The 27,060-nt window shown below is 39.0% G+C and overlaps 1 protein-coding gene across 3 annotated transcripts in view; it reads right to left on the bottom strand.

Moving 5' to 3' along the window:
• ATG7 (autophagy related 7) overlaps positions 1 to 27,060 on the bottom strand; it is a 290,543-nt gene that overhangs the window by 197,608 nt on the left and 65,875 nt on the right. For all 3 annotated transcript variants that reach the window (XM_090284178.1, XM_090284180.1, XM_090284179.1), the window contains exons 9-13: positions 26,787 to 26,908; positions 21,967 to 22,057; positions 20,548 to 20,692; positions 8,409 to 8,567; positions 3,359 to 3,553 (exon numbers count right to left, since the gene is read on the bottom strand). In XM_090284178.1, the coding sequence (XP_090140304.1) occupies positions 3,359 to 3,553; positions 8,409 to 8,567; positions 20,548 to 20,692; positions 21,967 to 22,057; positions 26,787 to 26,908 (712 nt within the window). The remainder of the gene's footprint in view (positions 1 to 3,358; positions 3,554 to 8,408; positions 8,568 to 20,547; positions 20,693 to 21,966; positions 22,058 to 26,786; positions 26,909 to 27,060) is intronic.

Raw genomic sequence — 27,060 nt, 5'->3', positions numbered from 1 at the left:
AGCACTCCCAGCACTAGACCAGACCACACAGTTCACGGTTCCAGTGCCGGGGACAATAAAGCCTCATTGCTTCTGCCTGTGCAAACCAGTGGGGGTTGGGGCGGGGGAGTAGGCTGCCAGTCTCTCAGCAGAGCCCACTTGTTTGAAGGGTCCTCACAGTCCTGAGGCATCTGTGGACCCACCCACTCTGGGAGTGGCAGCCAGGGTAACAGCTGGAGAGGCACCAGGACCATACAGAGGTGGGAGAGGTGCCTGGAAGGGAGGGAGGGCGAGTGCTGGGCAAGCAGCATTTTTCCCTCTCAGACCCCTCTCCCATACACAGTGACACAACATGGTGAGTATTGCCCCGTACTGATGAATGCCTAAGGCTCCGCCCCTTACAATGTAACAGGTATGACAGCTCTACCTAAGACACAGAGGCAAACACAGGAGCCTGTCAAGATGAGGAGACAGAGAAGTATGGCCCAAAAGAGGGAATGGATCAAGGTTGCAGTGGGAGAACTAAACAATGAGGAGACAGCCAACCTAACAGGTGAATAGTTCAAAACGCTGGTGATAAAGATGCTCACAGACTTGAGAGATATGCTTAAGTGTGGCAAATGCATAAGGGAAGAAGTGAAGGCTATGCTAAATGAAACAAAGAAAACTCCATACAAAATCAATGGTGAAGAGAAAGAAACTAGGGTTCAAATAAATGAGTTCCAATATAAGGAAGAAAAAAATGAAGTCAACCAGTACAAAATGAGGGAATAAGAATTGAAAAAAAAATGAGAAGAGGCTTAGGAACTTCTGGGACAGCTTTAAATGTGCCAACATCCAAATCATAGGGGTGCCAGAAAGAGAAGAGGAAGAGCAAGAAATCAAAAGCTTATGTGAAAAAATAATGAAAGAAAATTTCCATAATTTGGTGAAGGAAATAGACATAAAAGTCCAGAAGCACAGAGAATCCCAAACAAGCTAGACCCAAAGAGGACCACACCAAGATACATCATAATTAAAATGCCAAAGGTTCAAGATAAATAGAGAATCTTAAAAGCAGCAAGAAAAAAGCAGAGAATTATCTACAAAGGGGTGCCTATAAGAATATCAGCTGATTTCCCTGGCTGGTGTAGCTCAGTGAATTGAGCATTGGCCTGCGAATCAAAATGTCGTCGGTTCAATTCCCAGTCAGGGCACATGCCTGGGTTGCAGGCCAGGTCTCCAGTTAGGGGCGTGTGAGAGGCAACCTCACATTGATGCTTCTCTCCCTCTCTTTCGCCCTCCCTTTCCCTCTATCTTAAAAAAAAAAAAAAAAAAAGAAAAGAAAAGAAAAAAATATCAGCTGGTTTCTCAAAAGATACTTTGCAGGCAAGAAGGGACTGGCAAGCAGTATTCAATGTGACGAAAAGCAAGGACCTACAACCATGACTACTCTATCCAGCAAAGCTATCATTTAGAATGGAAGGGCAGATAAAGTGCTACCCAGACAATGTAAAGCTAAAGAAGTTCATCATCACCAAGCCGTTATTATATGAAATGTTAAAGGGACTTATTTAAGAAAAAGAATATCAAAACTATGAACATTAAAATGACAACAAACTCATAACTATCAACAACTGAATCTAAAAAATAAAAGCAAACTCCAACTAAGCAGACAACCAGAACAGGAACAGAATCATAGGTTGGGGATCACTTTCAGGGTTATCAGCTGGGAGGGGGAAGGGGGAGAAATGGGGAAATGGTGCAGGGACTAAGAAGCATAATTTGTTGGTACAAAATAGACAGGAGTCGTCGTCGTTGGCAGCCGTCCGTCTCGAGAGACGATGGTGTAGCTTCTTAAGAGTCTATCTGCACCGCCGAGAATGGCTGTGCAGTCCGACTCGGGAGTGACACGGTATCTGTCTCCTCCCGTGTTGAATCGACATCTTGCGATGACGCTGGAGTGTCCTCTCCAGCGAAGCTGAAGCTACAGAGCCTGGGCAGGGTGATATGGAGGGTCTGCTGTTGCCCATGCAGCAGACCCCCCCTCTCTTCGCAGCTGAAGGGTCCAAGGGAAAGACGGAGTCAATACAGCTTGGTTTCAGGTGCGCCGCAGGAGTTGCCGGTGTTGACTACAATGTCAAACCGCCTTAGGGACTCCGGCTCCGGATTTTCTGTCGGGGTTTACTCCCTTAGCCTTTCCCCTGAAGAGGTATGCTGCAAGGCAGCGGAGGTTTTTTGGAGTCAGAGTTTTCCTTCTCTGAAAATAGACAGGAGTAAGTTAAGAATAATAGAGGAAAGGGTGGAGCCAAAGAACTTATATGCACGACCCATGGCCATGAAGTAAGGGTGGTGGGATTGCTGGAGGCAAGGGGACTAGTGGGAAGAGGGGAGCAAAGGGAAAAGAAATAGGGACTATTGTAACAACATAATCAATAAAATATACTTAAAAAAAAAATTGTACGTAGGACAATGATGCCTCAGTCCCTTCATAGTAACCACCCTGGGACCTCACATAGTTCTCCCAATTGCCATCAGCTGCCCCATCATATTTTCCTGAATCCCATCAGCAGTCTGAAATCTCTTCCCCTTCAAAGGTGATTTTAGTTTTGGGAAAAGCCAAAAGTTGCAGGGCACCAAATCTGGGCTGTAGGAGGGGATGAGTCACCTGTGTGATTTGATGATTTTCCAAAAAACTCTATGCTAGACATGATGCATAAGTGGGTGCATTGTGATGAAGATGCCAATCATCAGTTGCCCATAGCTGCAGCCTTCTGAATCATGCAGATAGTTTCCCAGGAGGAATGTTCAAGCTTAATGCAAAATATGGTGCAGATTTGTTATTCTTCTCACTCAGTCATATTGAAGGCGACGGCCACACAGCAAACATGCTAACTATGGTGTCTACTGTTCCCACTGACTGGTACAGTGAAAGTGTCACTGTTCACGCATGTGCATTCCAGTTCACTCTCCTTGGCCACCAGGTTACATCAATGTTGTGCAAACCATTCTCATTATACTAACAATGGCTAGACTTTTTCTGGACAGACTTCATATGTACCATGATTTATTTAAACATCAATACTGTTGGTCTTCGAAGTTGTCACTGACCAAATAGTAGTGAGTAAGACAAAGTCTTTGTCCTCTTGGAGCTTACACTTTAGTATGAATACTCCTTCTAGTACCTTCTAGTATGGAGTACCTCAAAAGGCTATGAAAATTAAACAGTAAAGGATAACTATTATGTTGGATGATGGTTGTGAGGCAGATAAACTGCAGTGGAAGCCCTTTTTCTCTGTGTCTTTTCTGGAGGAAGGGTGGACTGGGGACACTTCTCCCTACAGGGTGGTGGTGCATTAATTCACAACCAGAGACAAAAGCCCCAAGACCCACATTCTACCTTCCTCTTGCTTGCAGCAATGACAGCAGGAAGCCACCTGCTCTCCCTGGTGTCCATCAACAGAAAGACAACATCATGGCTTTCGATGAGCTGCTCCAGTTGCTCCACATCTTTGCGGGCTTGCTCCAGGGTGATGCTGGAGAAGTTCACTGGATGTCCAGGCATGGGGATGCTCATGTTGAACCCTCTGGCATTCTAGGGAAACACCAAGGTATATGGATGCATGAAGCGGAGGTATAGGTGGTGTCTTAGAGCCCATGTCTCCCCATAGCCACAAGCCTATACATATGGTCACTTGCAACCGGAAATTTTTCCATGCATAATTATGCTATTATTCCTTTGCTACCCATGCCCTTCAGCTTCTTTAACTCTGTATCCTAGACCTCCTTAAGGACCTCCATGGTCCTTAAGTCTGGATAAAGCAGCAAACAAAGAAATATAGATACTAGTTTCAGAGTGGGTCAGGGGTACTTCCCATCTGAGGCAAGAACCCTGGAGGAAACTGTTTATCTTTGGCTCTTTCCTACAATCTGAGGCCAAGAAACTTCATCAGAATGCTCTCTGCCTGCACAAATCCCCACTGTCCAGCCAAGCTGTCTCTCCCTGCTGTTCCCAACTTGCCCTGACCTCCATTTCCTTGGTGTATAATATTGCAAATGGGATGTTATAACAAAAATAATTTGATTTAATAAATTCATATAAGATCAGAATGACTGCTAGTCTTGCCTCGATCTTCTTAAGAGTTATACACATAAAAAAAAATAAACCCCTCAAAACCAACAGCTCTACTGGCTAACTTTCAGCCAGGAAATCGGAGTATGTAGATACTTGTTGGGGAGGTGGGCAGTGAGGGTGAGGTAGGGATAGCAGACATGGTACTGAAGTGAAGCCTCATCCCTGCCCAAAAGTAGAAGTTACCTGGTGACCTGGGTTTTCTTCAAGTGTGGAGATTCAATATTTTTCACAGGAGCTTAAGAACAGCTTTGTAATTTACCATTTGCCTCAGCTGGTCCCAGTGTGTCTTGGCAGATAAACAGTGAATCGCATATGGGTGCCAATGAAGCTGGGGGCATTAACTTTCCACAGAAAGTGTTCTAGAATCACACACTGCACCCTTAATCCCTTGCATAGAGATGGCCACAGGGTGGTGTGTGAAAACATCAGCTTTTTCATTCCTTTGCCAAAACCCCTCACCTACTGTAAAAATAGTTCAGGGGGCATGGCATGTAAGTCCTGTTACAAAGGAAAATCTAATTTGTACAGTGTATTTTCTCCTAATCTGAAATTCTGAATTCAAGAAAGAGATAATAGTGACAACAGCAACAATTTTTAAAAGAATGAAAAAAAAAAAAAAGTTACAAGCAAAGAAGAAAAGGACACCAGATAGAAAGGACTTCAGAAAGAACAAAGGTTCAAAACAAGTCCATTTTAACGAGAACACCACGAAGACTATGCTCAGACTTCATTCACTCACCCATTAAGTATGGTGCATCTACCACGTACCAAGTGCTATAATAAACAATAAGAAAGCAACAACCACGGTAATAAAAATGTATAATAATAATAATAATAATAATAATAATAATAACTGTCTTATTACAATTGACAAAGCATTTTTAAATGGTAGTAACTTGATCCAAATGGGTATTATTTAGGTATTTTAATAACACCAAGATTAAAGCATAATTACTCAGTACCAACTCTGACCTATTGAATAATTCAGATCCTCACCCACATCCACTTTGCTAACCTAAATAATTCTCTGCTTACTAAAATTTCAGCCAGTAAGCTCCTATAGGACCTGTCCTTGGACTACCATTTAGGTACACACTGAGTATTTTAGGTACACATTGAGTATTTTCTCAATTTTGGCGAGCCCTTTCATTCTCTTAATGGTGTCTTTTGAGTAAGTTTTAAATTTTGATAAAGTCCAAGTTACACATTTTTTTCACTCATGATCAGTATTTACTGGGTCCCATGAAATCTTTGCCTATGACAAGATCACTAAGCTGCTTGCTCCTAGAAGCTTTGCAGTTTTAGATTTTTTCTTTAATTCTATGGCCTTCCTGGGGTGTCACCTAAGGGCTCAGAGTATTCAATGAGGTCTCTTACTTCTGGACAGGTGGAACTCCCAAGTTCCCCAGTCTTGTCAGAGCTCAGGTATCTCCATTCTCACAGCAGAATGGCGGTGCTTTTTACCCAGTTTTACAGAGTCATGACCTGAACACATACAATTTGGTATTCAAAGACTCAAGGTGCTGCCTAGATAGTTTTCTGGACCTCCTTCTCTGCACAGTTCCCACATGTCTGATACTCTGCTCTGCAAATTCCAACCACCTTAGCTGCTCTGAACTCTGATATGTTTCCTCTGCTCATCAAGCCCAGGAATTTCCCATGGGCTCTGGCATGGGGCAGGAAATGCCTTCATGCAATAAATCCTGACAAATATTCATTCTGCCCCTTCTGTCTGGGATCACAGTCTTTCATTGCCTATTGTTCATTGTCTGAAGAGAGTCTTTTTATGTATTCCAAGTGCATAATTGTTTATGTTAGAAGAGCTAGTCCAATATCAGTTACTTATCAGGGTTGGCAGCAGATGTTCAGAATTGGATTTTAAAACCTTTAATGTGGCTCCGTAATTCTACATTTCATTGCCTTGCCTTTAAAAAAATGCTGATTTCAAATCGGTATGTGACTTATTAAAGTTCAGGTGTTTTTCCTATTCCATTAGTTTAGCCCCAAATTAGGCATGGTATTTGTAGCGGAGCAGTTCTTTTCATGTCTCATTCACTCAGGACTAGCCTTTGGGCCATGGCCTCGTGGAAGGAAGGAAATGAATAACTAATTGCTGAATAAAAACACTACACTACTTTGGTGGGTTCTATATGTTATTTATTATTACTTAATAGGCATGAAGAATAAAGTTATATAAGACTTCTGAGCTCAAGGACTTAATAATCTGATATAGAAAACAGAATAACATGATGTAAGTACTGAGGAAGAGGCTTGATCCTGGCAGGCTGATATTTTCAAAAAAAGCTGAATTTGATTTGTAAGGCCCAGCATGATCTGGCCCTTGATTTCACCCCAGCCTCTTCTCTGTCTTCTTTGACCTTTGTACTTCAGCCACCCTGGTTTTAATTCAGTTTCACAGAAGCACCATGCCACACTTAGCAGACAGCTCTGCCACCCTTAGTCTAGCTAACTCCATCTATCCTGTAAGATTTAGTTTCCTCAAGGAAATCTAGTGTTTGGTCAGGCCTCCCTGTTAAACATTCTTATGTCAACTGAGTTCCTGCTTCATCTATTTATTACAATTATAATATTTTGTGAAATGAATTGTTCATGACTATCTCCCCAACTAGACTATAAGTTCCAATTAAGGAAGAGGAAACTCTGCCTATCTTGTTCCCCAGTCCTGAGTACATGGTAGGCCTTAAATATTCTGATGAATGAGTAATAGAATAACAACAAATAAATAGGCAGGACTGAATTGTCTCAGAGACAATGGCTAGAATATGGGCAAGCCAATATTTCAGGCAACAAGTAAGTGGCAGAGCTCAGATTACAAGCCAGGTCTGTCTGGACCCCAAGGGGAGTTCATAATACTCTTCAGTGACAGACTGGATTATTCTTCTCAACTATGTACTGTCTCCCTCTAATAGAAATATATGCCCATGTCCTCTGCCATGACTTTGCAGGACCTCCTACAAGGAAGGCAGAGTGTACTGACCAAACCCATTGACTCTGGGTGTGGTCCTGTGACTTCCTTTGGTGATGGAGATGGAGAACATTGCACAGTACCACTAATGAAGTGAGACTTGAAGAGGTATAGTTATGGTAAGTTTTCGACAACACTTTTACGCTTTCACCAACACTTTTACACTTCTACCATAAGAAGAACAGGATCAGATGGCTACTGCTTCTTGAGCCTAAATTTTGAAATAATGACATATAGAGCAGACTGTAACCTGACTCGAAGCTTGGAGTCCAGCCTAACTCAGGAGCTTAAACCACAGCCAACCTGGCAACCTGTGAGCATGAAATAAATATTTTTAATTCTATGCTGCTGAAATGTTGGGATGTGTGATATGCAATATTGTCATAGCAGAAATCTAATTTATATGCCTCCTTAATTATAGGGTTGTAATTTATTCTTATTTCTTTTGGCATCCAGTGACCTAGCTTGGTACATAGCGAGTGCTCAATCAATACTGCTGCATCAAACCCAATAAATGACTTTCTTCAGATACACTGGTCAAATGAACAAAATGTCAGTTACTTCTAAAGCAAAGACTTCTAAAATGAATGAATAATGAGTGATTAAAGAAACTGAGAAAGTGGGCTTTCTTTAGCTAGGGCTGAGAGTCTCTTGTGGCACTTTAAGTATAAGCAGATGTTTCAGAAACACCTAATCTAACCTCTGTCAGATAAATTGATTAAGCATGCAAGATGCAGAACCTCTTTTGCAGAATGACTTAAAAAAAAAAAAAAACTGACAAGATTTTGAATAAAGTGAGCTGAATAACTTGTCTCTTATTATATGGTGTTTAAATGATCCAACTCAAAAATAAGAAGCACCTAGAGTAAAAAGCTAAATATTTAGCCCAATATTTCTTCTGCACAGAGTGGCATTCAATTTAATTTCATAAACCTGTTCTAAGTAACTATCTCTGTATTATGATGATGAAGGAAAAAAAGAGTATCCTACGTCTGCCACCATAAATTCCTTTGGAACAAAGCAGGATATAAAAATATACATACTCCCAGAATTCCTTAACTTCAAGTCATATAATGATTTGTAACTTACAAAATATTTTTTCATACATTCTTCATTTCAGTTTTACAATAACAAATGAGGTTTTGTTTTGTGTTTTACTCCCCATCTCTAAGATGAGGAAACAGAGGCTCAGCCACATGATGAGAACCTGGTAGTAAGTGACAGATGTTTGACTGTTTTTCTCCAATACCATAGGACCTTATTCCTCAAGACTTAAACCTTAAAGACATAGGAGACAACCTCTGACATTCCCAAACATCATCAACATACCACTCCGGGAAATATTCTCTGGAGCCGGTCTGCTGCAGCCAGGGCCTTGGGCTTGCCACCTGTTAGGCAATCTTCAAATTCATAGAGAGGCTGCCTCACGGGATTGGAGTAGGAGATCTTGGCATTGTCCACAAATGTAATGTGTCTGACGCCCCACCCCTGCATGGAAACAAGATATCATTGCGTGTTTCTGGTGAATATTTCACAGGTTGTCTTTCATGAAATCCCTAAAAGGAGTTTGCCTTGGAACAGCTTGGGAACCTCAAAATATAGGGAACTTCAGAAATTCAATTGTGCAAGTTAAGTTTTTGATAAATAGAATATCAAATTCCTTTAAAGGAAAAAATAATTATATACACAGTGCCTGGTTTTCTGTAGTAATGAAACTAAGAAATGTCAAAGACGCTCTAACTAATAATTTATTACTTCTGACCACGGCACCAGAAAAAGATTTGGAGGTGAATCTTATAAAAATTGTCTATGTGCTGTCTGAAATAATTAGCAATAGCCCCCTATATCCTTGCTTTCCGTTAAGGAATAATTAAGGATAAATAATAGCTCATCTTTGGACTCAAAGCCTAAATAAAATCCAGGGAAAAATGACAAGTTATTTCCAATTAACACTGTAAAAGATATTGTATTATTTCTCCAAAAGGCAAAAGCCTAATAATCTAAAATGTAGAGAATGATTCTATACTCTCAGAAATACTTCTCATGACTTCATACACTTGACATAATCTACTATGGATAGTGAATAAAGGTATGGAAAATCCAGAAGTCACTCGTACTTAGTTTGGAGATATTTCTCAAATAATTTTGCATTCCTTAAAGCAATGCTGAGTGGATAGCAATGAAAGCAGTCTGGGAACATGCTGGGCAGTGGAAAAAAACGAGATAAATTACAAACATGACATAGGTTAATCACATGCAGGTAGACATTCACACGTAACTTTTGGCTTCCTGGAATGCTGCACAGTTTAAATGGCTACTCTGCAAAGATTAAAGAAAATTACAATACTCAATGCTGGTAAGGATGTGGTAGTGAAAAACCTGTTTTACTTGTTGAGAATGTAAACTGGTGTAATTTTTCTGGAAAGCAATTGGCTCTTTCTAGAATCTCTAAAATGTTCACATCCTTTGACCTACTTTCAGCAATCTATCCAAGGAAATAATCTGAAATACTGACAGTGATGTAATCACAAAGATGTTCTTTGCAACATAATAATTACATAAAAATTTGTAAAACATTGCACTTATGAAAAATACTGGAATCAATGTTAATGCCTAAAATTAGGGGACTGTCTCAGTAAATTATGTTTCATTATAAAAGACGGCATATTCTAAGGCCATTCAAAAGTCCTAAATGGCATCCTTTTTAATGACATGGGAAAGTTTTACAATGTTAGTTGATAAAAGGGACATTATTATATGTCACATAAGATTTTAAAATATATAGTAAACAAGAGATCCAAGAAAGCAGAAGAGTAAGTAGAAGCTACACTAACCTCCTCCCAGGATCAATCTGGAATTGCAACTAAGTTGTAGAGAAATCATCCTGAATAACAAACTGAACACTAGGTAGGACAGATAGAAGAAACCACTTCTCTACGAAGAGACTGGTAGGGAGTGCAGAGGAGGCACGAGAGGGCTGACTAGGCTCCTATGGGAGGCCGCTCAAGTTCCAGAGGGATATTTCAGTGGCTGGGGGGTTCCCCAGGAGAAGTGTGGGGTCTAAACCCCAAGCTGGGCCCCCTAGCCTACAGCACCAGAGCCAGAAAGGAACCCAGATAAAACCCAGCTGTGAAAAGCAGCAGGGTTTCTATTTGCCAGGGAGAAATGGCTGGAAACGCAGAGCCTCTTACAGGGACAAAACACAAAATCTCCTTTGCAGCCACTTCCCCTAGGCTCTGGCAGAGAGAGGACAGAGTGGAGTAGAAATGCTTGAGAAGAGTTTGGGGTTGGTGGCTCTAGGGAGAGAACTGAAAGAACAGCCACCAGGATCCCTCTGCTGAGTCATTTCCCATGCTGCAGAAGCCATCTTTCTCAGGCAGAGCACTCCCCTCTGAATGGCATCAGCATGAGAGGCAGCAATATCCCTGCCCTCTGGAATCACTCTACTCCACCCTGTGGAGGCTGATGATTACAGCTTAATTACATTAACAACTGATCACTTTGATACCTAATTAGTTTAACAACTAAGGTAGAAAATACAAAGCAGCCAAAATGGTATGACAAATAAACGGACCCCAAATGAAAGAACAAGAGAATTCTCCAGAAGAAGAGCTAGATGAAATGGAGGTAAGCAATTTATCAGATAAGAGAGTTTAGAGTAATGATTGTAAGGATACTCAAAAGCATGAAAAAAGACATAGAACCCATAAAAAATAATATACTGGAAGGAATAAATAGTAGGTTAGATGGAGCAGAGGATTGAATCAGGGGTTTGGAAGACAAGATAGAAAAAAAAAACACCCAGGCAGAGCAGCAAAAAGAAAAAATAATTTTTAAAAATGAGGAGAGTTTAAGAAACATTTTGGACATCATGAAGAATAACAACATTCGCATCATGGGAATACCAGAAGAGAGCAAGCAAGGGACAGAACCTATCTGAAGAAATAATGAAAACTTCACTAATCTGGTGAAGGAAAAAAACATTTAAGTCCAGAAAGCTCAGAAAGTCCCAAACAAATTGGATCCAAAGAAGCCTACACCAAGACACATCATTATTAAAACGACAAGGCTAAAATACAAGGAGAGAATCCGAAAAGCTGCAAGAGAAAAGCAGGTAGTTACCTACCAGGGAGCACCAATTAAGACTGTCATCTGATTTCTCCACAGAAACATTTCAGGCCAGAAAGGAGTGGTGTGAAATATTCAAGGTGATGAAAAGCAAGGACCTACAACCAAGGCTACTTGGCTATTTAAAATTAAAGGAGAAATAAGGAGCTTCCCAGACAAGAAAAAGCTAAAGGAGTTGTTAACACCAAACCAGTACTGCAACAAATGTTTAAGAATTTGCTTTAGAAGAAGAAAGAGAGAGGAAAAAAAAACAAACAAACAGAAGAAAACAGTCTAACAATAAAATGGCACTAAATATGTATCTATCAATAATCACCTTAAATGTAAATGGCTTAAATGCCCCAACCGAATACATAGGGTGGCTGAATGGATAAGAAACAAGAACCATATGTATGCTGCCTCCAGGAGACACATCTCAGATCAAAAGATACACACAGACTAGAAGTAAAGGGACGAAAAAGATATTTCATGCAAATAGAAAGGGAGAAAAACTGGGGTAGCAGTACTTATAACCAACAAGATAAACTTTAAAACCAAGGCTGGACTACCAGCAAGATGGAAGCCTAGACAGACATGCTATGTTTCCCTCCACAACTAAGAGGGAATACAACTACCTCAAAACTAGAGACAACCAGAAGTTCCAGAAAATTGAGCTGCATGGAAGTCCAACAAACAAAGAGATAAAGAAGAAATACTCATCCAGAAGGTAAGAGGGATGGAGCCGGGGCAGAGAGGACAAGGTGTGGTGGCAGCAGCAGTGGCAGCAGTGGTAGCAGTGGCAGGCCAGTGGAAAGCACAGTCGCACATTTTAAAAAGTAGGGAGGGACACCTGGGGAGCACTCCCAGCACCAGACCAGACCTCGTAGCTCACAGTTTCAGTTCCGGGGAAAATAAAGCCTCTTTGCTTCTGACTGTGAAGAACAGTGGGGGTTGGACCAGAGGAAGAAACTGCCGGTCTCTCAGCAGAGTCCTCTTGTTTAAAGAGCCCTCACAGTCCTAGAACGTCCACAGACGCACACACTCTGGGAACCATGGCCAGGGAAACAGCTAGGGAGGCGCCAGACCCATACAGAAGTGGGAGAAGTGCTTGGAAAAGAAGCGAGTGCTGAGCAAGCGGCATTATTCCCTCTCAGACTCCTCCCCCATATACAGCGCCACAGCATGGTGAAACTGGTCACCCTGTACTGATGAATGCCTAAGGCTCCACCCCTTACAATGTACCACGTACAAGAGCTATACCTAAGACACAGGAAAACAAACACAGGTGCCTATCAAGATGAGGAGACAGAGAAGTGTGGCCCAAAAGAGGGAATGAATTAAGGTTCCAGTGGGAGAACTAAGCGACAAAGAGATAGCTAACCTAACAGATGAGGAGATAGCCAATCTAACAGATGCAAAGTTCAAAGTACTGGTGATAAAGATGCTCACAGGCTTGACAGATACAGCAAACGCATAAGGGAGGAAGTGAAGGCTATGCTAAATGAAACGAAGAAAAATCCGCACAAAACCAATGGTGAAGGGAAGGAAACCGGGGTTCAAATAAATGATTTTGTACATAAGAGAGAAAAAAAACAGTCAACCAGTACAGATTGAGGAAACAAGAATTGAAAGAAATGAGAGGCTTAGGAACCTCTGGGACAACTTTAAACGTGCCAACATCCGAACCACAGGGGTGCCAGAAGAAGAAAAGGAAGAGCAAGAAATTGAAAGCTTATGTGAAAAAATAATGATAGAAAACCTTCCTATTTTGGCAAAGGAAATGGATATACAAGTTCAGGAAGGACAGAGAGTCCCAAACACGCTAGACCTAAAGAGAACCACACCAAAATACATCATAACTAAAATGCCAAAGATTCAAGATAGAGACTCTTAAAAGCAGCAAGAGAAAAGCAGAGGGTTACCTACAAAGGGATGACTATAAGACTATCAGCTGATTTCTCAAAAGAAACTTTGCAGGCCAGAAGGGACTGGCAAAAAGTATTCAATACGATGAAAAGCAAGGACCTACAACCAAGATTACTCTATCCAGCAATTCTATCATTTAGAGTGGAAGGGCAAATAAAGTGCCACCCAGACAAGGTAAAGCTAAAGAAGTTCATCATCAACAAGCCATTATTATATGAAATGTTAAAGGGATTTCCTTAAGAAAAAGAAGATCAAATCTATGAACATTCAAATGACCACAAACTCACAACTATCAACATTTGAATCTAAAAAATAAAAACAAAATCCAACAAAGCAAACCAGAGTAGGAACAGAATCATAGGTATGGGGATCATTTGAAGGGTTATCAGCTGGGAGGGGAAGGGGGAGAAATGGGGAAATGGTCAGGGATTAAGAAATATAATTGGTTGGTATAAAATTGACAGGGGGAAATTAAGAATAATATAAGAAAGGGTGAAGCCAAAGAACTTACATGCATGACCCAAGGACATGAACTAAGGGGGTTGGGATTGCCGTAGGGATGGGGGATACTGGGCAGAGGGGAGCAAAGGGAAAAAAATTGGGACTACTGTAACAATGTAATCAATAAAATGTAATTTTAAAAAAAGGGCTATAGTAAGGCACCAAGAACACTACATAATGATAAAGGGAACAATCCAATAAGAGGATATAACCCTAGCAAACATTACACACCCAAAATAGGACCACCTAAATATGTGAAGCAAATCTTGAACATAAAGGGAGAGATCGACAGAAATACTGTTATAGTCAGGGGTTTTAACATGCTATTGACTTCAACAGATAGACCTTCCAGACAGAAAATCAACAAGGAGACAGTGACCTTCAACAACACACTAGATCAAATGGATTTAATTGATATATTTAGAGCATTTCACCCCAAAGCAGCAGAATATATATACTTTTCAAGTGCACATAGAATGTTTTCTAGGATAGACCACATATTTGGACACAAAACAAGTCTCAATAAATTTAAGAAAACTGAAATCATATCAGTATTTCCTTTGACGACAATGCTATAAAACCTAAATCCATCACAAGAACACTGAAAAGCAAGCAAAGACATGGAAGCTAAATAACAAGTTATTAAACAATGAATGGGTCAACAACGAGATCAAGAAAAAAATCAAAAGATACCTTGAAACAAATGAAAATGAGGACACAATAATCCAAAATCTGTGGGACACAAGGAAAGCAATCCTAAGAGGGAAATTCATAGTATTACAGGCCTATCTCAAAAAAACAGGAAAAAGATGAAATAAATAACCTAATTTACACTTAAAGGAACTTGAAAAAGAATAACAAACAAAGCCCAAAGTGAGTGGAAGGAAGGAAATAATAAAGATCAGAGCAGAAATAAATGAAATAGTCTAAAAAAAATGATACAAAAGATCAATGAAAATGAGCTGTTCTTGTGTCTATGGACCTTCTGTATGTCCTCTTCGGAGAAGTGTTTGTTCAGGTCCCTTGCCCATTTTTTAACTGGGTTGTTTGTTTTCTTGATGTTGAGTCGTATCAGCTCTTTATATATTTTGGAAATCAGTCCCCTGTCTGTGATGTCATTGGCAAATATGTTTTCCCATATGGTTGGTTTCCTTTTCACCTTGCTGATGTTTTCTTTTGCTGAGCAGAAACTCTTTAGTTTGATGTAATCCCATTTATTTATTTTTTCCTTTATTTCTCTTGCTTTAGGAGATGTATCTGTGAAGAAATTGTTACGTGAGATATCTGATATTTTCTTGCCTATGTTTTCCTCTAGGATTTTTATGGTGTCACGGCTTACATTTAAGTCTTTGATCCATCTTGAGTTTATTCTCGTGTGTGGTGTAAGTTGGTGGTCTAGTTTCATTTTTTTGCAGGTCCCTATCCAGTTCTCCCAGCACCATTTGTTAAAGAGGCTCTTCTCACTCCATTTTATGTTCCTACCTCCTTTAGCAAAGATTAGTTGACCACAGAGGCCTGAGTTTATTTCTGGACTCTCTATTCTGTTCCACTGATCTATATGTCTGTTCTTATGCCAGTACCAGACTGTTTTGATTACAGTGGCTTTGTAGTATTGTTTGATATCTGGTGTTGTGATTCCTCCTGCTGTGTTCTTCCATCTCAAGATTGCTTTTGCTATTCGGGGTCTTTTTTGGTTCCATATGAATTTATGGAGTATTTGTTCTAGGTCTGTGAAATATGTCATTGGTATTTTAATAGGGATTACATTGAATCTGTAAATTGCTTTGGGTAGTATGGCCGTTTTGATGATGTTGATTCTTCCCATCCAAGAACATGGTATTTGCTTCCATTTATTTGTATTTTCCTTAATTTCTTTCTTCAATGTTATGTAATTTTCAGAGTACAGGTCTTTTATCTCTTTGGTTAAGTTTACTCCTAGGTACTTTATTTTTCTTGTTGCTATAGTAAATGGTATTTTCTTTTTTGTTTCTGTCTCTGATATTTTATTGTTGGTGTACAGAAATGCCTTAGATTTCTGTATATTTATTTTGTACCCTGCTATTTTGCCAAATTCACTTATTATATCGAGTAGTCTTTTAGTGGAGTTTATGGGCAAAGGACCTGAACAAACACTTCTCCGAAGAGGACATACAGAAGGTCCATAGACACATGAAAAAATGCTCAACATCATTAGCCATCAGGGAGATGCAAATGAAAACCACAATGAGATACCATTTTACACCAGTCAGAATGGCCATCATCAACAAATCAACAAACAACAAGTGCTGGCGAGGATGTGGAGAAACGGGAACCCTACTGCACTGTTGGTGGGAATGTAGACTGGTGCAGCCACTATGGAAAACAGTATGGAATTACCTCAAAAGATTAAAAATGGAACTGCCTTTTGAACCAGCGACTCCACCACTAGGATTATACCCGAAGAATCTTAAAACACCAATTCAAAAGAACTTATGCACCCCTATGTTCATTGCAGCACTGTTTACAATAGCTAAGTGCTGGAAACAACCTAAGTGCCCATCTGTAGATGAGTGGATCAAAAAACTGTGGTACATTTACACAGTGGAATACTATGTAGCAGAAAGAAAGAAGGAACTCCTGCCATTTGCGACAACATGGATGGAACTAGAAAGAATTTTGCTTAGTGAAATAAGCCAGGCAAAGAAAGAAAAATACCAAATGATATCACCTAATACAGGAAAATAAAGAACAACACAAACAAAAGAACTAAATAGAACAAAGAGCAGAATAGCAGTCAATAGGGGGGAGGGGGGAGGGAGAGAAGGGGGATAAGTAAGGGAAGGGTTTAGTCAAAGAACATATATAAATTACTCATGGACATGGACAACGGGGAGGGATATGATTGCGGGAGAGGGGGTGGGTTGGGTGGGAAAGAGAAATTGGGAGAAAAGGGGACAACTGTAATTGAAAAACCAAAAATAAAAAAAAAATAAAAATAAATAAAAAAAAGAAAATGAGCTGTTCTTTGAAAAGATGGACACGATTGACAAACTCTTAACCAGACTCATCAAGAAAAAAAGGGTCCAAATAAATAAAATCAGAAATAAAAGAGTTGAAATAACAGATACCAAAGAAATACAAAGAATTGTGAGAAAATATTATGAACTATTTGTCAACAAACTGGAAAACCTGGATGATATAGATATATTCCTAGAAACATACAATCTCCCAAATCTAAATCAGGAAGAATCACAGAATCTCAATATACAGATTATACTTAGTGAAATGGAAGCAGTAATAAAAAAAAAAAAACTTCCAACAAACAAAAGCCCTGGACCAGAAAACTTCAACAGGTAAATTTTACCAAACATTCTGGGAAGAACTAACACTGCTCCTTCTCAAACCATTTCATAAAATTCAAGAGGAGGGAAGGCTCCCAAACTCATTTTACGATGCCAGCATTATCCTAATTCCAACACCAGACAAAAGCACTACAAAGAAAGAAAATTAGAGGCCAGTATCCCTAATGATCATAGATGCTAAAATCCTCAACAGAATATTAGAGAACCGAATACTACAGCAATGCATCAAAAAGATCATACACCGTGATCAAGTGGGATTTATTATAGGAATGCAATATTGGTACAACATTCAGAAATCAATAAATGTGATTTACCACATGATCAAAATGAAAGATAAAAACTACATGATCATATCAATATATGCAGAAAAAACATTTGATAAAATCCAGCATCCATTTATGATAAAAATTCTTAGCAAAGTGGAAATAGAGGGAACATACCTAAACATAATAAAGGCCTATATGACAAACCCACTGCCAGTATCATCCTCAACAGACAAAAACTAAAAGCATTCCCCTTAATCTGGGAACGAGACAGGGATGGATGTCTGTTTCCACCTTTCTTACTCAACATAGTACTGGAAGTCCTAACCACAGCAATCAGGGAAGAAGAATAAAAGGCATCCAAATTGAAAAGGAAGAAGGAAAACTGTCTTTATTTGCAGATGACATGGTATCGTACATACAAAATCCCAATGATTTCATCAAGAAATTACTATAACTGATAAATGAATTCAGCAAAGTAGCAGAAAACAAAATTAATATCTAGAAATCAGTTGCATTTTTATATGCCAATAACGAACTAACAGGGAAATTAAGAAGACAATCCCATTCATAATTGCCACAAAAATAAAATAAAATACCTAGGAATAAACCTAACCAAGGATGTAAAAGACCTGTACTTGGAAAATTGTAAGAGACTGAAGAAAGAAATTGAAGAAGATACAAATAAGTGGAAGCACATACTCTGTCCATGGGTAAGAAGGATTAACATCATTAAAATGTCCATGCTACCCAAAGCAACCTGTAGATTCAATGCAATTCCTATCAAGATTCCAATAACGTATTTCACAGAACTAGAACAAATATTTCAAAAGATTATATGGACCTGCACAGCAAAAGAAATCCTGAGAAAAAAAAACAAAGTTGGAGGAATTACACTATCTAATATCAAAGTATATTATAAGGCCATAGTAATCAAAACAGCATGGTACTGGAATAAAAACAGACATATAGATCAACGGAACAGAATAGAAAGCTCAGAAATAACCCAAAACTTTATTGTCAATTAATATTTGACAGAGGAAGCAAGCACATACAATGGGCTAAAGACAGGTTATTCAATACATGGTATTGGGAAAATTGGACAGATACATGCAGAAATATGAAACTAGACCGCCTTCTTACCAGACCACACACAAGACTAAATTCAAAATGGATCGAAGACTTAAAAATTAGACACAAAACCATAAAAACTAGAAGAAAACATAGGCAGCAAAATCTCAGACATTGCTTCTAGCAATATTTATTGGATTTATCTCCCCAGGCAAGGGAAACAAAAGAAAAAATTAAACAAATGGGACTATGGGACTACATCAAACTAAAAAGTTTTTGCACAGCAAAGGAAATAAACAAAATAAAGACAACCCACAGAATGGGAGAACATATTCATGAATACATTTGATAAGGGGTGAATATCCAAAATTTATAAAGAACTTACAAAACTCAACATTAAAAAAGCCCAATTAAAAATGGGCAAAGGACCTGACTAAACAATTCTCCAAAGACATACAGATGGCCAACAGACATATGAATAGATGTTCAACATCATTAACCACCAGAGAAATGGAAATTAAAACTTTACATAATGAGACACCATCTCACACCTGTCAGAATGGCTAACATCAATAAATGAATAAACAAGTGCTGGTGAGAATGTGGAGGAAGGGAAACCCATTTGCACTGCAGGTGGGAATGCAGACTGGTGCAACCACTGTGGAAAGCAATATGGAGATACTCCAAAAAATTTTTAAAATGGATCTGCCTTTTGACCCAGTGATCCCACCTCTGGGAATATATCTGAAGGAACCCAAAACACTAATTTGGAAGAATAGAAGCACTATTATGTTCACTGCAGCATTATTTACAATCTCCAAGCTATGGAAGCAGCCCAAGTGTCCATCAGTAGATGAGCAGATAAAACTATGGGACATTTACATAATGGAATACTACTCAACCATAAAAAAGAAGAAAAGTTTTAACCATTGCGACAGAATGGATGGATCTGGAGAATATTATGCTAAGTGAAATAAGCCAGTCAGAGAAAAGACAAATAGCATATGATTTCACTCCTATGTGGAATCTAATGAGCAAACTGAACTAACAAAGAAAATGGGGATAGATTCATAGATGGAAAGCAGGATGACTGCTAGTGGGGGTGAGGGGTAGAGGGATTGAGCGAAAAGGTAAAAGGACTCACGGACATGAACAACACTGTGGGGAGTGCTAATGGAAAAAATACAATAAAGATTAAATAAAAAATATATATATATTAAGCATAACACTGAAAGGAAATAAGTGAAAAAGTGTTAGGAAAATGAATACCTTTCCTGTTTTATAACTTTTACACAAGAGTGCTGTAAACCATAAAGAAAAAGACCAACATAATAGCAAAAAATTAAAAAATCTTTGATATGGCTAAACATACTTAAAAGAAGTTGAGAAAAATATTTGCATATATAAGAGAAGAGGTTAATATCCATAAGAAAAAAACTCCAAATTAATTTTAAAAAACCATACAACCAAAGGACATGAATAGAAGAAATAAACTTTACAAAAGAAATAAAATTTAAGACTCACCCTCACAAATTAAAGAAATGCAAATAAAAAGTTCTGTTCCTCATGTTTCTAGAGGTATAGACTAGTAAAATGTTTTTGGAAGATAATTTAGTTTGGGAAGAAAAAATATATATCTGTATCATAGCAATTCTATCATAACAATTCTACTTCTAGAACTCTATCCCCCACAAAATAATCCTATGAATATGTAAAGATATAAGTGTAAAAATGTTCATGTCATCAGCACCTCTAAAGGAAAAATATGTGATGAAATAAACCGAGGATAGTCATACAACAAAATACTACATATACATAATATGGAATACTAGAAAGGGAACCACAATTATCTTTATATTGAGTTAAAAATAAAAACCTTTATAGACAGCATACTATGATCCAATTTCACAAATATAAATAAATAACAGCAAAGATGACAAATGTCTCTATTTGTAAATGCCTATGAAAACTTCAGGGAAAGATATACTGAATACTAATCTATAAAGTCTGCTTAATTCTGGAAAATGTGACTTGGGATGGGGATGGAGGAAGCCTTTGTGTTTCTACCTTATAATAAAAGCATGTACTCTTTTACAATTAAAAATATATTGAGAAAATAAAAAAAGGAAAGGAGACAGGGAGGGTAAAAGAGAGACTGAGTGAGAGAACTGGCATCTGGGAGATGTAAGGTAACCAAATATAGTAAAATGGGATGAGAAGCCCAGCTTCAAAAGCACCATTTGGCCCCCACAAACGTACCATCAGTGTCCTAGCTACATTACAACCCAAGGTGCCAGCTCCAAGCAGCAGACATTTGGCAGACACAACTTTGTCTAAGTCCAAAGTAGGTACCAATCTCCAACACATCAATTTGAGATTGAGATCCACCGATGACTCAGCTAACCTAGAAAATGAGAGAATTATTTATTTATTCAGTCGATCACTCATTTATGTCCCAATCTTGTCCTTTTCAGATAGAAAGCACCTGTATGAGAAAAGAAGAAACAAATGCTAAGGAAATTAGGATCAAAGGAAAAATAAGATGAAGATTGAGGGCAAGTGGGGAGGAGAAAGGTTACTACTGTACAGAATAATGCCACGGTAGTCCTCTGAAATTGTTAGGGATAGGCTACATAATTGATAGAGAGCTCCTAGCAGCCAAAATGAAAAGAAGCACAACTGGTACTAGGAATCACTGTGTCCATAAATAAAACACACCAGCTACCAGCTGCTTAAGAGGGAAGTTTTTCCTAATATGAAAACAGAGAAACTTCTTCCATGTCCCCTCAATAAAAGGTGGGCTTACACTCTCCCTTAAAAGCAATACTGGTTTCCATGAAATATTTCTTATAATGTCCTTCAATGTAGGCTACTGGGACAAAGTTAAAGGGCAATGAATAAAGGACTAAAACATGATACAGGTCTGAGAGCCTGAGCTTGAAGCAAGAATAAAATTTACAATGTCTAGATGAACAGATAAACTGTGTCGTTGTCGTTGGCAGCCGTCCGTCTCGAGAGACGATGGTGTAGCTTCTTAAGAGTCTATCTGCACCGCCGAGAATGGCTGTGCAGTCCGACTCGGGAGTGACACGGTATCTGTCTCCTCCCGTGTTGAATCGACATCTTGCGATGACGCTGGAGTGTCCTCTCCAGTGAAGCTGAAGCTACAGAGCCTGGGCAGGGTGATATGGAGGGTCTGCTGTTGCCCATGCAGCAGACCCCCCCTCTCTTCGCAGCTGAAGGGTCCAAGGGAAAGACGGAGTCAATACAGCTTGGCTTCAGGTGCGCCGCAGGAGTTGCCGGTGTTGACTACAACGTCAAACCGCCTTAGGGACTCCGGCTCCGGATTTTCTGTCGGGGTTTACTCCCTTAGCCTTTCCCCTGAAGAGGTATGCCGCAAGGCAGCGGAGGTTTTTTGGAGTCAGAGTTTTCCTTCTCTGATGTGCCCTGACTGGAAGATCGAACCAGCGACACTTAGCTCGCAGGCCGACGCTCAATCCACTGAGCCAAACTGTGTACCCTTCAAGATATCCACCATAAATATTAATTCCCACAACAAAACTTAATTTAAGAGTTATGCAGCAAAGAATGCAATAGTGCTCGTTGTTCATGTCCATAGCACCCCCTGGTCTGAACTGTGCAAAAGCTTCATTGGAGAAAACATCTTCCAGAATATACCTTTTAGGGTCCATGCATTCACTGAGGTTCACCATCCTCGGTCCCATGCTTCCTTTCTGGTTCTTTTCCCACCCAACTGCTTTGGGACAATCTTAAAGCAAATAAAACAAGAAGTTTAATGAAGGAGGGAAGAATAAAAACAAATAAGTCAAGCAGCAAGATGACTCATACACTGATAAGCTTTTGGCTCACCTCTTTCTCAAAGAGGTTCTTGGGCCTGGATTTGCATCTACATGCCTCAGTTGCCTCCCCATCTTCCATGGCTACTAGGAATCTTGTTTAGAGGCCAGCAGACCCAACCACAGTCTTCCTGTAAAGGGGCTTCTGAAAGAGCCTTCAACTCTAGCCCAAGTTGCTTTGATTTCTGCAGTTACTGGAAGTTGCTCCAATAAAGACAATCTTATTTGGGATTGGTATAACCCTTTGGAAGGTTCTCTATCTAAGGAAGCAGGCTGCTGCACTGGCAGCACAACCAATGACGTTCCCATCAGGATGTGAACAGTACAGGACATCCCTTCCGTACCTCATCTTCACTGTGTCCCTCTGCTCAGCCTTCATCATTGGGTACACCTACCTGTGGGCAAACCACAGTCCAAGAGGACTGTCCCTTTGTTAAGCTGCCCTCTCCTTTAAGCTCATCCTTATCCATTTAGACTTCCCCTTTCCCTGATTTATCTCTTTTAACCTCTGCTGTGGGTGCCTCTGTAACTCCAATTCTAGCAGTTCTTAATGTGTGCCCTGTATGATGCTCTGAGAAGATAAGGATCCTGTGGCTAATAGACATGGGAAATACCTCTAGACCCATTTCTATGTTCACTATCCACTCCTTACCACTACCTAAACCTCAGAGAAGCCTACAGTAAAGGAACCACTTTATCTGATTTGGCTTTGTGTTTCCCACACTTAGCTGGCCCTCAGTATCTCCCTCCCTCACTGGTAACACATTCAGTGAAATGCAGCTCTTTTCTACTGTTACTACTCATTTTAAAAACCTCAGTTGCTTTGTAGAATATTCCTACTACCTCACCACCTTAATGGAAACCTGGCTTTCCTGGAGGAAACCTACCAATGGGGTGCAGCCACTCTCTTAACACTCCCCACACTTCAGGATCTCAGTCCCTTTTTCACTGAATTCCCCAAATTCACAATAAAGTCTCAATTCCTTCATAGAGAATTCATGCAGGCACAACCCACCATTCCAAACATTTGCTCCAATGTCTGCCTTATAGAAGTCTCTGAAGAAACAGAAACTCCTTGACTTAAGAGTTAAGCCATACAGGGCTACAGTATTAGGAGAAATTTTGCTGCTAATTGAATGCTGGTATTCTTTGGCCATTCTCCAACTTCTAGATTTCTATCAATACCTCTATTTTTCTTTTCTTTGGGGACATTTTAGCTTTTGACCTTTGTTTCTTTTAAAAATAGTACTGCTTAATATAATTATGGAACCTGGAAGGTGTTGAGTTCATTTACAGTCTTTTCTTTGTGAAAAGAAAAGATGGTCATCATAGGATGACCAATGCAAAGCCTTGGGACCAATTATCCTCGAAAGCTACTTGGATGCCAATTTGGCTGGGGCATCATTCACAGAAAGAAGCCAGAAAATAAATGTCCCTTCTCATTTTAACTTAGGTTTCTGATGTGGTCCTATTTTTAATGTTATGAAAAATAGAAATTGATATAATAAATTTGAGTTCTTAAAGAGGTTAAGACTTCAAAATTCTTCTTCTAGGAAAAAGTTCAAACTGATTACTAAATCATATTTGCTTACTATTCTTGTATTAAATAAAAAATATTTCCCTAATACACAGCGCAAGAAACTTGACAAGAACAGTCTAGTACCATAATTCATAACTCCAGCCTAAGCTTTCTCTTGTTATACTGGGTTGGCCAAAAAGTTCATTTAATTTATTCCCTAGACGGCTCTAGTAGTGCTTAGTTATTTTTAACTTCATTTGAAACAATTTTGTTAGATTGTATTGTGACAGCTGTCATATCAGAATGCATTTTAAAAAAATGTAATCAAAATTGATGAATATTGAAAATGGAAGACATGTGCAACATTTTCAGCATATTATGCTTTATTATTTCAGGAAAGGTAAAAACAGAACTGAAATGCAAAAAAAAAAAGATGTGTGCAGTGTATGGAGAAGGTGCTGTGACTGAACGTGTCAAAAGTGGTTTGCAAAGTTTCTTGGTATTGTTGACAGTTTGGCCAAGTAATTCTTTGCTGTGAGGCTGTCTTATGCATTGGAAGATGTTTAGCAGCACCCTGGCCTCTACCTACTAGAAGCCAATAGTGGGAGATAGCCAACATACTCAAAATATTCAAATCAATAATGTTATTGGTGAAAATGAAAAATGTGTGTTTTATTTTACAGAAAAAAAAAATTAAATGGAATTTTTGGCCAACCCAATAGATAAGTAATCGTATGACAAAAAAAAAACTATTATTTCAAATTAAAACATTTCAGTACGCAAAATAATATAGCCATTTCTGAGAAAATTAGATATACTATATATGACAATATTTAATCTATCATATTTGCCTCCATATAAACTACATTTGTAAGTCACACTCCAAATTAATGAGAAAATTTTTTTTAGGAAAAACTTAGGACCTGTTTTCCCACAGTTGGGCAACCAGGAGGAACACATCAAGGACAGGAATTAAAATGAGGGCTCTACCGTTCTCAGCAATGTCTGCTGCCTCCTTCAGCCGGTTGCCAGGATACTCTTTATATCAGCAATGGAGGGTGGACTTGGCTGCACCATGAGCAGCAAAAAAAGATATGGGATACTTGTGATACCGCTGCCATTGCAACTACGGGATATCTTAGAAATACTGAAAAAGTACTACTATTCTAATACCTTCAGTTCACACTATAATACAGAATAATTATTTAAAAAGATATTTTTATTATAAAGTTTAATTTACAGCTAAGAGGAGAACCAGTAATGCCCACGGAAAAAATAAAATTTGCCTTTCCTAAACTAAGTAATCTACACTAAATATCAAGCATAAAAAAAGGATGTATTGAGCCATTATTGGACTATAGAAAACCTCTTTTTCAAATGGAAAAGTACAGTGTTTCCTGAGTTTGCCAGCATAATCAAGCATCAGTAATATTGGGAGTAGCAAGTAAGAGTTACTCAGTGACTTTACCTTGAAAATGAAAAGAAAAGTGCCTTCCCCAAGGGTGGCTGGCAGGATTAAGTGAGTGAAGTGTGGTAGGCACATGGTGGCCTGCCAGGTATAGACCAGGTCCGCATTACTTGTTAGTTAACCTCATTGACCTAGGCCTAGAACTATCCTCAAGTTGTGGCTTAATATAACAAAGGTATAACATCACATGGAAGCTATTTGATAATGTGCCAGAAGAGGGTGCTAAATCAAATGCAAATATCTAAAGATAGCAGAGAGGCAATGGGTTTCTTAAGGCTCTAAAGCATCGGTTCTCAACCTGTGGGTCTCCTAAGACCACTGGAAAACACATATATAATTACATATTGTTTTTGTGATTAATCACTATGCTTTAATTATGTTCAATTTGTAACAATGAAAATACATCCTGCATATCAGATATTTACATTATGATTCATAACAGTAGCAAAATTACAGTTATGAAGTAGCAACAAAAATAATTTTATGGTAGGGGGTCACCACAACATGAGGAACTGTATTAAAGGGTTGCGGCCTTAGGAAGGTTGAGAACCACTGCTCTAAAGTAACAAGTAAACAGCTTCCTCAATTGCCTGACCAAGCACTTCTCTGTCAATCTTTCTGAGAAGGCTATTTAAGATATTTATCAGAGCTACAGCAAAGAATCACTGATAAAATGTCATTAGAGCCAATCCTGGATCCCTTTGACTTCTGCACTCTAGAACTGCCATGTCAGAAGAAATTTTAACATTCCTCCCCTGCCCCCAATACTCACACACTTTAAGGCACATGACATGTGGATTAAAGAAAGCAATGTGCCTTGAAACTATGTGGGACATGGTGAGGAGCAAATTAAACAATGTATGTGAAAGTACTCTGGAAAGCATGTAAGTCACAGAAATCTGAGAAATCGTTTTGGAAAATGCTGGGCTTAGTGTGATAGGAAATAAACATAAATAATCATTTAAAAGCCCTTATAATATGCCAAACATTGTGTTCTGTTACACAGGACAGATTCCTCATAAGGAATACTCCATGTGGGGGGCACTAGTATCACCTTTATTTTACTCAAACTTTAGTGTATGTTCTATCTCTGTGATATGTATATAAACATAAATGTATGTACACACACACATAGATCTATACAAAATGTCCGTGAGCCCAAGTTTCCTAATTTATGAAAGGGGGATAATAGCTGATGTCTACCACACAGGACCAAATAAAGAACATTAAATGTGGAAAGAGACATGGCACTTTTGCTTACTGGTTTCTGTATGGAGAATAGAATCACACACAACTTTCTAAGTTTCTAACAAATAAATGTGTCAGTGCATTAATATTTCATTATTCCTTTAAGAAGGCTCAGGAATATATTGTACCTTAAGTAAAAACTAAAACAAAATTATGGGGAGGTAAACATCCTTAAGATTGAAAAACCTGCCTGGAGGAAATTTCCTGGGGACAATATTTGCCTTTGTTCCTGTCAGACTAAGAGAACTACCCTCTCTTCCAGGGAGGCGATTACATCGGCAAAGAGGTAGAAATTGTACTTTTCTCCCCCTTCTGCTGCCATTGTAAAAGGATAAAAGGAAAGTTAAACTTGATTAGGTTTCTGGTAAATAATAATTATACGCATTCTCAGAGACTCGCAAATTACCTGGGCTAAATGCCATTTCTGGAAGCTTCACTTCGAAGATGATGCTGTGGGTGACGTCTCTAACCCCCTGCAATGTGCGGTCCCGGAAGCAGAGGACTTCGACATACTGGAAACTACTACTCCTGGTGTCAGACCCCATTATTTTTAAGGAAGGAAAAGAAAGAGCTCACATAAGAACTTCAGCAAACCCAGTTGAAGAGAATTCAATTCATTGTAAGTATGCCTTCCTGACACTCTCAGGGGATGGCCTTAACCTTTGAGAGGTTCTGAACAT

Source organism: Furipterus horrens, unplaced genomic scaffold, assembly GCF_987537825.1.
Source record: "Furipterus horrens unplaced genomic scaffold, mFurHor1.1.pri manual_scaffold_7, whole genome shotgun sequence".
Lineage (NCBI taxonomy): Eukaryota > Metazoa > Chordata > Mammalia > Chiroptera > Furipteridae > Furipterus > Furipterus horrens.
The sequence above is the reverse complement of the archived record's forward strand: the minus strand, read 5'-3'. Positions and strand labels throughout refer to the sequence as shown.